General features: G+C 41.6%; 1 protein-coding gene across 2 annotated transcripts in view; it reads right to left on the bottom strand.

The window, feature by feature from the left end:
- LOC109109315 (capping protein, Arp2/3 and myosin-I linker protein 3-like) overlaps nucleotides 1-13,757 on the bottom strand; it is a 41,472-nt gene that overhangs the window by 10,210 nt on the left and 17,505 nt on the right. For both annotated transcript variants that reach the window (XM_042744028.1, XM_042744029.1), the window contains exon 31: nucleotides 11,734-12,137. In XM_042744028.1, coding sequence (XP_042599962.1) covers nucleotides 11,734-12,137 — 404 coding nt within the window. The remainder of the gene's footprint in view (nucleotides 1-11,733; nucleotides 12,138-13,757) is intronic.

Here is a 13,757-nt window from a genome sequence, read left to right on the forward strand (position 1 = left end):
GTGCCCCCCCCCCCCCCCCCCCCCCACACCTAATATAATTACACCCCTCAGATACAGCCTCATCACATACACACACACACACACACACTTAAATGAGAGAATGAGTGCTCATCAGTGGTGACTGGTGTCTCTGTCATGTAGCAACAGTAATAACACAATAGCCGCAGATATATGGAGGATGCCTGTTGTAAGATTTGCCAGTTCTGATCATTGTGATTGTGATAAATGAGCAAAATGATTTTCATGATGGCAATCATTAATCTTTACCAATATGCTGCCTGTAAGCTGAAATCACACTGCTGATCATTTCCACAGAGGCTTCAGAAATACAGGTTTGTATTAGGATTAATAAATCTTAATGTAAATATCAGAAAAGAATCTGGAGCAGGATTCATTTCAAGTGTAAAATAGGATTAGGGTTACAAAAATCACATCAATACATTAAAAAAAAACCTTGAGCTATATAATACAACATATTATATTATATTCATACAGCAAATATAGTAAAATTAAATTATTTATATAACATTTTCATCTATTATAAGTATTAACACATGTTATTTAAATACAATATTGATGTCACAATCCCTGTTCTGTCTCCCATGTTATGCATTAGACTTTTATGTTGAAGTGTTTCTCTGCCCCGGTGTTTCTTTCTTCACTTTCTGAGTTTAGTTCCTGTTTCCTTAGTCTGCTTGTTTGTTCCCATAGTTACCCTTGTGTGTTCCTATGACTGCCCACGCCCCTTTTTTACCACATTTAGCTTGTCTGTCTGTGTGTATTTAAACGGCTTAGTTTTCACTTGTGTTTGCTGGTCGTTGTTAATGCTCCCTGTATTGTTCCCTGCATTGTGCAAGTGGATTCTCTCTCTGCCTCATTTCCTTTTTACAGAACAATCAGTCAACTATGGATCCAGAGAGATAATGTGTCTTCGTCAAAGAGATCAGCCAATTGAGGACTATGTAAAGGACTTTATTAATTTGGCACATTTGACATCCGTAGATACGATATGCCTCATGTTATTTTTTTCATGAAGGGTTATCCGAACTGCTCAGTTTGCCTTTGCATGACCCACATTGGACTCTTGATGCTTACTTAAATCTTGCATTGCAACTGGGAATCCGTGGGAATGAAAGGAAGAAAGTAATTCTTCTATGGTATCCTCCAGAACCTTGTCACGTCTCAGCTAAACTTCCAGAGACTCGCCACATCTCAGCTGATCTTCCAGAATCTTGTCACGTCTCAGCTGTACTTTCAGAGCTTTATCACGTTTCAGCTGTTCTTCCAGAGCCTCGCCATGTCTCAGCTGATCTTCCAGAGCCTTGTCACATCTCAGCTGTACTTTCAGAGCTTTATCACATTACAGCTGATCTTCCAGAGCATTGTCACATCTCAGCTGTACTTTTAGAGATTTATCACGTCTCAGCTGATCTTCCAGAGCCTTGTCACATCTCAGCTTTATCACGTCTCATCTGATCTTCCAGAGCCTGGCCACTTCTCAGCTGATCTTCCAGAGCCTTGCCACATCTCAGCTGATCTTCCAGAGCCTTGCCACTTCTCAGCTGATCTTCCAGAGCCTTGCCACATCTCAGCTGATCTTCCAGAGCCTTGTCACATCTCAGCTGATCTTCCAGAGCCTCGTCACGGCTCTGCTAATCTTCCAGAGCCTCGCCACATCTCAGCTGATCTTCCAGAGCCTTGTCACGTCTCAGCTTTATCACGTCTCAGCTGATCTTCCAGAGCCTCGCCACTTCTCAGCTGATCTTCCAGAGCCTCGCCACTTCTCAGCTGATCTTCCAGAGCCTTGCCACATCTCAGCTGATCTTCCAGAGCCTTGCCACTTCTCAGCTGATCTTCCAGAGCCTTGCCACTTCTCAGCTGATCTTCCAGAGCCTTGCCACATCTCAGCAGATCTTCCAGAGCCTCGCCACTTCTCAGCTGATCTTCCAGAGCCTCGCCACTTCTCAGCTGATCTTCCAGAGCCTTGTCACGTCTCAGCTTTATCACATCTCAGCTGAATTTCCAGAGCCTCGTCACGACTCTGCTGATCTTCCAGAGCCTTGTCACATCTCAGCTGATCTTCCACAGCCTTGTCACATAAAGCCTGCCAAGCCAGAGTCTGCTCACATCAAGTCTGCCAACTCAAAGGCTGCTCATGTCAAACTACAGTCTTCAGCCATCATGAAGGCCACTTCAGTGTTCCAGAGCATCATGAATATTGCATTTGAAGACACAAAGTCAGTACCAAGGCGTTCGAGCCTGAGATCCAGCGTGGAGGACCCTCAGCTGGTGTCGGCACGAGCTGCTAGCATTCCAGGGGTCGCTACGCTCATGAGACACGCAGTTTACACACTTTCTAGCGACACCGTTTCAACACTCTCAAGACTGCTGGTCATTTCCCCAGGCACAGTGTCATCAGCAGTGCTTAATTTGTAAATTGTGAGGTCCCGGAGCAAAGTGTGGTAACGGATCCGGCATGTGATTTGAGGAGGGAGAGGTAACAGAGCATTCGCGCATACACTTGGTGGACTACACGTGTTTAACAGCACATAAGTTGCTTTTATTAGGGTTTGTATGGTCATGAAAAACCTGGAAACCATCAATTTTAAACTAGCAATTTCCAGGCCTGAATTTTTTTTTAGAAAAATTATGGAATTTTATTTCACAAATCTCTGTATAATAGAGTTTTATTTAATCAGGTCCTGAATTTCGGTGGGGGATTGTGCATGTGAAGGCTATATCGCATAGTTTTACTCATTCCCACAGCTTTCAAGTTTATAATGAGGGAAATTCCTGCAATCATTTATTAAACAAAGTAGGTTAAATGAGTAAATAAATCCACACAAATTATCAGATTAAATCAGTCATTTGAAAACCGCATGAGTGATTAAACTGTACCGCGTCTCTTTCACTCTCTCAAAAAGTGGCTTCACATCGTTTCATCTGCTGCACACTGATCCAAGACTTTCGTTCACATTTCGGGACAGTTGAGGACAGAACTGTCAATCGAGTCATTGTTGCATGGTCACAAAAATGTATCATTTGCACATCTTTTTAAAGTATTTTTAAGCCATTCGGTAATTGCGTGCTCCAGAGTATTCTGTGCGCTCACAGTCACGTCCAAAGCGTGCGTGGAAAGCCACCTCGTGAGTGTCATATTGAGTTATTTTTCGTAGTTTGTTGAGCTTAAGCAGCCAAATACACACAAAATGATGTCAAAATAGCCGTCCTGGGGAGTATCCTCGTAAGAAGTCGGTTTTGTCTTAACTAAATGTACACAGTTAGGAAAGAAAATGCATCTGTATCCGTGCATTCGTCTTGTGACAGCAGCCTTAAAGGGCCGTTCACATGTTGCGTCTTTTACGCATACAAGTTATTTAGAATGTATAGGCCTATGTACCGCTAGCGCGTTTTCATGAAATAAATCATATGCACAACCGTCTTTCAGTGGCGCTTGAGGAGGGGGATCCGCCAAAATGAGGCACAAATTAAGCCCCTGTCGTCAGTGTCGGAAATAGGCAATGTACTCTCTGTCCTGCCAGTTATGGCTACGGCCATTCTTTGTGTTTGGGCTGCACACACCACCGCAGTTTCCCCAGAAGTGGCATCCTTTGCTGCAGAGCCTCTCGAGGTGGTGGCACCAACTCTATTCCCTGTAACTGATCACAAGTCTAGCCCAGAGGAGGCTTCTGATCCCAAGTCTAGCCCAGAGAAGGCTCCTGTTTCCGAGTTTAACCCAGAGAGGGCTCCTGTTCCTGGGTCTAGCCCAGAGAGTGCTCCTGTTTCCGAGTTTAGTCCAGAGAGAGTTCGTGATCCCTAGTTTGGCCCAGAGAAGGCTTCTGTTCATGAGTTTAACCCAGAGAGGGCTCCTGTTCCCGAGTCTAGCCCAGAGAGGGCTCCTGTTCCTGAGTTTAGTCCAGAGAGAGCTCCTGATCCCGAGTTTGGCCCAGAGAGGGTATCTATTCTAGACCAGATTCCAGTGCAGGCTCCAGCTCTTGACCAAAGTCCAGTGCAGGCTCCAGACCCTGAGCTCAGTCTAGTGCTGTCTCTGAACTCCCTGTGTTTGTTGTAGTTCCTATTGCTACTGCTGCAGAACCTCCAGAGGTGGCGGCATCTGCTCCAGAACCTCCAGAGGTGGCGGGGGTGTTTGCTTCAGCTCCTCTTAAGACAGGGGTGCCCACAAATGAACTCTTTGTCTGTCTTGACGAGGTCATGGAGACAGTCAGTGAATCCCCTGTTAAACCTGTCTCAGCTAATAAGGCCTTTCCTGATTTCCCTGTTTGCCCTTTCCCAGCCGAGAAGGGTATCTACACACTCTTGTCCTGTCCTAATCAGGTCCTGGAGGCCAATTATGAACTATTGTTCTATCCCAACCCAGCCGCAGAGGCTTCTTTTGAACTTTCAACCCTGTCTGTCATAGCCGAGGAGTCTGTTTGTGTGCAGCACCTGACTGTCCCGTTGCGGCTATAAGGGCTGTTTATGAACACTTATCTCTGCCTGTCACTGCCACTGAAGCCGTAAATAAGCTTTCGGTATGTCCTGTTAACCCTGTCATTGCCAAAGAGGCCACTAGTGAACAATATGTCTGTCCAGTTTCAACTAATCAGCCTGAGTGAACTGTCTGCCAATCCAGTTTCAGCCAATACTTTTGATTTTGAACTGACCATTAGGGCTGTGCAATTAATCGCATTCAATTGTCATGCGCATCTCGTCAGTAAAGCCGGTTCCATGATTAGTACTAAATCACCACCACCTGCTGTCAGATTGAACGGCTTTCACTACACCGAGCCGTAGTTCACCGACAAGCTAGGCGATATTGTGTTGAAATCGAATGCGATTCATCTGCGATTATGAGGGTGATTTTGCTTAATTGTCAATGAACTACGGCAGTGAACTATGGCTCTGCTCCGCCCTTGCTCCATGTTCTGCCAGCTCCGCCCTGGTGCTCTTTAGCTCTGCCGGCTCCACTCTGGCTCCTTGCTCTGCTGGCGCTGCCCTGGCCCCCTTCTCCACCGGCTAGGCCTCAGTCCTCTGTCCCTCCACTTCTACATGGACCTGGTCCTACATCCCTCCCCCTGTTCTGCCTCTGCTCCACCTCCCTCCTGGACTTTAGTCTATTCGGTTTGGAGTATTTGGAAACCACTCCTTTGAGGGGGGGCTATGTCACAATACCTGTTCTGTCTCCTGTGTTATGCTTTGGACTTTTATGTTGAAGTGTTTCTCTGCCCCAGTGTTTCTGTCTTCACTTCCTGAGTTTTGTTTCTGTTTCCTTAGTCTGCTTGTTTGTTCCCATAGTTACCCTTGTGTGTTGTTTTTTCTGATAGTGGACTGTTATTTTTCATGTTTAGCTTGTCTGTCTGTGTGTATTTAAACGGCTTGGTTTTCACTTGTGGTTGCTGGTCGTTGATGATGCTCCCTGTAGTGATTCCTGGATGTTTCTGGTTCCTGGTTCCTTCTGTATGAATTATATGTATGAGTTTTTTTGTATTTTCTTAAAGTCGTGCAAGTGCAAGTGCTCTCTCTGCCTCATCTCCTCATTACAATTGCCTTCGAGTAAACAAAAATTTGAGAACCACTGAACTAGTGGTTAATTCATATAGCACCTTGAGAACTGTGTTAGATTTTCAAGTCAACATAAAACATTACTGTTTATTTTAATATTATGAATTTTTTCTATAATGTGCAAAGATTAATCATTATACGACCGACCATTAATACAACCATGTGTATTAAGAAAGCAAATTGGGTCAATGTTCATTCCATTTTGACTTTTCAGCTGTGTCAGATCAGTAGCTTACAAACACTATACACAAACAAAAGCACAGGGTGCCCAGTCTGTGTGTTTTGCCTGTTTCCTGCTGCTGCACAGACTGTGAGGCCTTCGGGCAGTTTGGGTACTGCAGGATGAGAAAGAAAGAAATATGGAGAGAGAGAGAGAAGGAGAGAGAGACCACTGCAGAGCTATAGCAACCATATGCAAATGAGGCACTGCACACCACATGAGAAATGGATTATAAATCATTTAGCACCTCTCGGCCAATGAGAAGGCAAAGCACTCATCACTCCATCTTTAAAAAGAGGAGGAGACCAGACGCCACGTTGTGTGAGGCGGCACAGGGAGAGGTGTTTCCCACACATATTAGTGACACAATCATATTCTCCTACAAAACAAACCGCATGAACAGCGCAACCATACAGCTCATGCTTAATTATATATCAATAACAGAAAACAAAGCTTTTATGTGGTTCACATGGCCTGCTGGGTTTGTTAATATCTAAACATTATATCACATGGTATCATAATTTTCCACATAAAGCCAAGAATATTTCATCACTCATGGTGAATTTATTCTATAAATAGGCTGTTACATATAAATCAGTAGGTAATTAATTCCACTAGCCATAATGTTAAAATCAAAACCTGATGGATTAAGCTGGTCTGCTCTTGTAAAAGTGACACGTTTGGGTCTAAAGAAGCTGTTCCTGGATGGAAGCTGACACATTGATCAAAAATCAGTCCAACTCACATGTCATGACTCATGACTGAACACCGTGTCAGATTTTCAATGGTTTCCCTTTAAATGTTTCAGTGGAAAGAAGCAGAGATACAGAGAGACGGAATGAATGCAGTGATCTTTACTTTTATTAAACTCTGTGAACTGAGAACAGCATTATGATGTGAGCAGGCCTGTCTAAAGGTGTCAGGTTGAGACAGTGATCCCAGAATTCCACGGGCTTCTGTCTATGCGTCTCTGTTAGTAAGACTACAAGCTCTATGGTAGGCAGTAATGCATCTGTGATTAAATCTAATACTTTCCACAAATACGGTACAAAATAGAACCTGAAGATCTTAGCAAATGGTCAGTGAAAGGTGGTGCTTAACCTTCAAAAAATGCTGATCAACAACCTCAGGTTGCAATCCTCATATAAAATGAATATAAACGTAATGTAATTTTTTTTGTCCTTTGAGGTTGACCAGTTTACTGGTCAAGGCTAAACAAGCACCTCCTTTTGATGATATTTGTTGAAGGTATGAATAACAAGGTATTTTTTGTCTTGCAACAAGTGGACATAAATCAGATTCTAACCTGTTTTTAATTTTCTAAGTATGAAAAATAAAACATGCAGAAAATTAAAAAAATTAATACGTTAAAAAAGGACATAAAATGAGTAATGGGCTTGCAAATTTAGACTCAATGAAGCTGTTACTCAGAAGTGACAAAATTGGTTTGTAGTTACTCTAATTAATTAAAGAATTATCCTTTTTTTCCCTTTTTTACATTATATAACAGGGCTGAATAGCCAAGTTTGATGAATGCAGTCAACAGAAATATTTGTAAAAATTGAGGAAATGGAACAGGACTAATTACTTGCCTTCCCGCCATGCAGTAGAAAAATGTCAAAATTATATTACCTCTGGAGCAACACAATTTAAGGAATGTTCATTTTTATAATGGGCAAAACTCATATGGTAAAAGGCCAGGGTTGAATAATATGTGGAACAAAGCTGAATATGCTCTTTTCATTATTGTAGTTCATTAAAAAAGGCTTTACTACAATTAATTAAATATCTACTCAACAGAACAAATGGTAACACTTTAGTATAGGGATCAATTTTATCTAGTTGCTTATTAGCATGCCAATTATTAATATATTGGCTATTTATTAGTACTTTAAAACACATATTCTGCATAACCATATTATTTATCCCTAATCCTACCCAATGTACTTAACTACATTACTAACTATTAACAGGCAGCAAATTAGGAGTTTATTGAGGCAAAAGTCATAGATAATGGTTTGTTAATAGCGAGTATTGGAACTAATAAAGTTTGACCAAACAAATTTAATGTCAACATTATGAAATTATCATGAAATTATTATGGTTGTAATTTAAATAGTTAATTTAGTAGTTTGTAGTCCCTCCATGACAGTATTATCATGTAGAGGGGGTCAGGACAGATTAAGACAAAAAAAAACAAAAAGTATACAGACATTCGATGCGTTTAAAACAAGCTAATTTTCATTGTAGGTTACTTTTATGTTTTATCACATGGTATATTTACATGTAATTTTTAAAAGTGTACTGCATTTGTGGAAAATGTCATTAAGAAACACCTGCATAGAAATTCTGCTGTAGCTTGATTAATTGCAGAACTATGCTGTGGCAGGAAGTCAAATTGTGGAATATACTGGTCACTCTAGACTGGAAGTGGTGAACATCCTTCTGTAATAAAGCTCTCTGTGTGTGTGTGTGGTGGGGGGGGGGGATATTGTGGAGAGGAGAGGTAATAAAAGAAATGCTTATGCAGCCATCAAAATTGCAGGAGCAGAGAGAATTTTAACAGGGATACAGGGACGACACTAAAGCTCACAGAGCCCCAAACCCAATTTTTATGGATGGGTCATCTTTCTTCAAGACCAATGAGTAGGCTGTACCATAGAGGCACCCCTCATCACAGGACCCGGCTGTCCCACACTGCTGACAGCCCTGCGGGGACATACAGGAAAAAAAGCACACACACACACACACACTGGACCATCAGAGCATCATCTCTTCTCCAGTCACATGAGCTTCTCCCTGAGGCACCACCTGTCATTGGATTTTCACCAGCCAAGGAGTATGACCGTCACACAATATGGACACACACTCTCGCCAACAGATCACACTGACAGGAATAAACATATAACACACACACTCATTCAGGTGATCAGAGGAAAGACAGGGGTGTTTTCATCCCTCCGTGCTCATGTCTGCGATAACACTGGCGCCAAAGTCTCCAGAGAGTGTCTGTTCTGAAAAAAGCTGCCTGCACAATGACCTCACACACACACAAATATACAGCGATAACAAGGGTAACACCAGTCTACAACTATACATTAACACAGGTTTAATAACAGAAGAGCCCTCCCCATTATACTGTCTGTCACACACATATACACTTGTAACAGTGGTTACACAGTAGATTGTATCTGTGTGCGAGTGTAAATGTGTGAGGATACACAAAATAATAGCTGTCCATATTGGCTGGAACTCGCCAACAGGTAGACACGACTATATTCAGCATTACACTCACGCACACCAGTCACCATGACAACACAGAAACAGCTACAGGTCTCATACATGGACGATGACATCGTATAATAGTATAGTATGACTACAACACAATATAGATCTTCCTATAATTTACCAACCATATGTACTAATTACACTAAAAGCTAATGCAAACAGACTTTTCTTTTCTTTTCTTTTTTTTTACAAGAAAGTACTATGAATACCACGATTTTTGGGGAAACTACCATGATTGTACATGTTTGTTTTGACATAACTTGGCATAATATGGTAAATAAAGGTGGTAATCATATGTACGTGGAATCACAGTATTATGATATTACCGTGATTCAGGTGGACACTAAAGTAACAGTAATAACATGATATTTTTCACATAACTTGAGAGACTATGGTAATAAAGGTGGTAATCATATGCACATGGTATCACAGTACTATGGTATCACCATGGTTTTTGTGAACACTACCATAATAGTAATACCATGGTATTTTCTTTTGACATATGCTATATAATGGTGGTAATTATATGCCCATGGTATCGAAGAATTATGGTATTATTACCATGAATTTTGTGGACACTACTGTAACAGTAATACTATGGTATAGTATGGTAATCATAAATGCATTAAATCAAAAGTGATAGTGAATAAATTGATACTGTTTTAAAAGATATCTATTTTTAAAATGTGCTGTGTTTTTCTATTCATCACAGAATCCTAAAATAAACGGTTTCCACAAAAATATTAAGCATCACAACTGTTTTCAAAATTGACAATAATAGTAAGTTTTCCTGAGCACCAAATCTGAAGGATCATGTGAGACTGAAGACTAGAGTAATGGCTACTAAAAATTTAGCTTTGCCACCACAGAAATAAATTACATTTTAAAATATAATAAATTTTTCTTAAATTGTAAAAAAAATATTTCACAATATTGCTGTATATATGCAGCCTTGGTGAGCATGAGATACTTCTTTTTTTTATTTTGAAAACATTTTAAAATAAATCAGTGCCCGTGGCCACTGCAGGCTAGCGTTTTGCATGTGTACTGTACGTTGATGTGGACAACTAAGCAGAAGTATAAATGAAAACCGACGCACATCCTACGGTGTAGAGGCTACGGCGTATGTCCGACGCAGGAATCAGCCTTTAGGAAACACATATTCCTTATTAACTAAGAATTTTCCCCCAATAAATTCCTAATTACTGCTTATTGATAGTAAATAAGGCAGTTGTTGTAGTAGTTACGTTTAGGTATAGGGTAGGGTCTAGGGATCTAGAATAAGGTCACTCAGAATAAGGCATTAATATGACATTTATAAGTACTAATAAACAGCCAATATGCTATTAATAAGCAAGCTAATACGCAACTAAGTGATAGTGAATATGTGTTCCCTTATCTAAAGTGTTACCAAAAAAAAAATGCTTATCTGCTTTTTGAGCGGTAGTGTATATTTCATGATACATACCCAAAATCATAATAGCAGCATGGTATTACTGTCTAATACCATCATTATAACATCGTATCATCATAGTACTTCAGTTACTGGCAAATAGAGATAAAACACCCAAAGTTCTGTTGCAAGCAAACAAAAAAAAAAATGTGGCTTGAACGACTCCGACAGGATAGTTTTCAACACACCTGCAATTATATAATACCTGACAACCACACAGAATCACGATGTGAGGGCACAATAGCACCTTTATCACACACAGCATCAAAGAAACATCACAGCTCACAATGGAAGCATCAATAAACATGCCATAAGAGCACATTAGACACACAGTAGTGTAAAGGCATGTGTATGTGAGCAGCTACAATTGAGAACACCGTAAAGCTCATCACTATGGCAACCATTTACCAAATGACCATTCACAGGATGCACAAGTGTTACAGATACACACCGATATGAGGAAAAAGACATCCTCTGCCGTTCTTTTCACTCCATCTCACACTCACGTAACGAAGACACCGCAGTGAGAATATAATATCTTAGAAAAAACAGGACAGACTCCACAGAATCGCAGTGTGCCAGTGCAGCATCGGCGAGAGAAATACAGTGACTGTCACAACATTACATCTCATTTACACACACGATCAGTTTCACCCAAGTACAACCTCACGGAGGGGCAAATAAACCGCTTTTGATCCCACACCTCGGGAATGCCACAAATAGAGGGATCCTCCAATCCTGGTGACAGAAGCGAGGGTAAAAACAGAGGGAGAAGCCCTCCTTGATCTGGGAACATTAATAATTGAGATGCTACAGCAGTCACACCAAGCACAAGGATCCATAAGCAGTGGACAGATACTGTGCCCCTTTCTGACAGCATACACACACCGCCCAGCTGAGCCTCACAAGCACCACGACACACACACGGTGCCAGAAAATGGCTGTAGAGGATACACACCCAAAAAATCTCAACCCACCCTCTCACTCTGCATATTATGAGAGAGAAAGGAAAAAATGAGAAGATGGAGAGGAGGAGACGTGGGAGACAGAGCCCGGAGGAGCCTGGGTTGCTGCAGACGAACCAACCTGAGCAGCATCCCTCCCCCTCTCTCTCCACCACCAGCGTCCCCGTCTCAGCCTCTCGAAACCCTTCCCCTGTTCCTTTCTTCTCTGTTCCCAACCCTCCCGGGCAGCCGTGCTGCCGTCTTACCTGAGGCTTGCTGGGAGGCTGCCTGTTCCGGCGGTTGGGTCTGGGCCTGGAGCGGGTGTAGTGCCTCAGTGTGAGTCCTTCGATGGGCAGGTCCATAGGGGGCTGAGGAGGTGCAGGCTCCGAGCGCCGGTGCTCTCTGTTGCTAAGAGCGGCAGCAGCAGCAGCAGCAGCAGCGGGAGCGGCAGCAGCATCCGCCTCTCTCCCCAAGTAGGAGGGGCTTCCTGGCTTCAGCTGGCCTGCCGTCGTGACTGACAGCCCCGTGGCCAATGACAATGACAGGGCCCGCCTCCTCTCCTCCATTCCTACCCTGGAGATCTGAAGCCCTCCCCCTCCTCTCTCCTCTACCTCCTGCTGGGGATGTGTGGCCGCACGCGCCTGCTGTTCCCCTTCCACATCTAACAAACCTGCAGAGAGAGAGAGGGAGGAAGGAAATAAGGGACAACAGAGGAGATAGTGAGGGAGGGGAGAGACTAAAACCTGCATGATGTGTGTATGTGAGGAAATAGATCGAGAGAAAAGGAGGGAACGATGGATATGCAGATATGCAGCAGAGGATACGAGAGGGGGAATGAAAGATCAGTGAAAAAGGGAAGGAAAGGGAAAGAGGAAGATAAAGCTGGACATCACAGAAGGTTCAGGATATCCACATGATTGATGGAGACGCCCAGGGAATCTCACAAAAACACGCCTAGAATGTCATGTCATGTTTCACCCAAAAATCAAGAAATATACAGTCTAATTTATTTATTGTTATATTTTAGATATGGGAAATCAAGCCTTATTAAAGAGGATTCTGATTTTTGCACTGTGACATTAAATTTATGACAGTTAAGCACAAATTTTTTTTTTTGTTTTTTTTTTACAGTTAGTCAGTATTATAAACACACACATGCATTATATATATATATATACACACACATATATTATTCACACACACATACACAATACAGTTTAAAGTTACCTTTTTTTTTAACCAAGTTTTTTATGCTCACCAAAGGGTGCATTTATTTGACCAAAATACAATGAAAACAGAAATGTTGCAAAATATTATTTAAATTATTACAATTTTTTAAATAAAGTTTTTGTTATAAAATATTTTAAAATGCAATTTATACCCAAGCAGATACCAGTATTCCAGTCATTTGCGTCAAATGGTTCTTCAGAAATCATTTTAATATTCTGAAATGGTTCTCATGAATCATTTCTTATTGTTATCAACGTTGAAAACACTTTGGGCTGACTAATATTGTTGTGGAAACTGTATTGATTTTTTTTTTTTTTTTATTCTTTTTTGAATAGAAAGTATAAAAGAAACATTATGAATGTATTTTGATCCATTTATTGCATCCTTAATAGTATTCATTTCATTAAAAACACAAAAATCAGTGCTATGCATTATAGTAATGTCACAATACAAAAATGGTCTGAATAACAGGCTTCATCTTGTTTAAGCAAATTAATTATAATTTCTTCATCCGATTTATTTTGGGGTGAAATGTGACTGGAACAAGAAAAAGGAAAGATAAGAGCAGAGATAACAGGACAGGTATACACAAAGAGCAGAGGGAGAGGAGGGTGGCGGACCGGGGGAGGGGCTTTGTCATGGTTGTAAGCGGGTGGCCCCCTCCCTCGTCTGAGGGGCTCAATGTTGTGAGAGTAACAGGGCTATGCTCCAGTTAGCTGCTGCCAGCAGTGTTACACAGCTGATTATATTTAGTAGAGATAGGGTGGGTCCCCCAAAATCAATCCCCCCCACTGTCTCGGACTCACACACACACCACAGATAGACGACCAATTAGACAGGGAGGGGAAGTCTCATGAGAAGGGGATCCCGCTCTCACAGACAAGACTTCAAACAACAAAGCACGCTTTTTTAAGTCACGTGCACTACAGCACTACTACAGTGCATACTGCATCACAAATACACAATCTCATGCATTTGCACAAGTTAAACACACGTGTTGTCATTAAATCAGTTTGTGCATGCTATAGTAAAGGATGTGGTTGAATGTAATTTGCTTAAC

The sequence above is a fragment of the Cyprinus carpio genome, chromosome B18, assembly GCF_018340385.1.
Source record: "Cyprinus carpio isolate SPL01 chromosome B18, ASM1834038v1, whole genome shotgun sequence".
Classification (NCBI taxonomy): domain Eukaryota; kingdom Metazoa; phylum Chordata; class Actinopteri; order Cypriniformes; family Cyprinidae; genus Cyprinus; species Cyprinus carpio.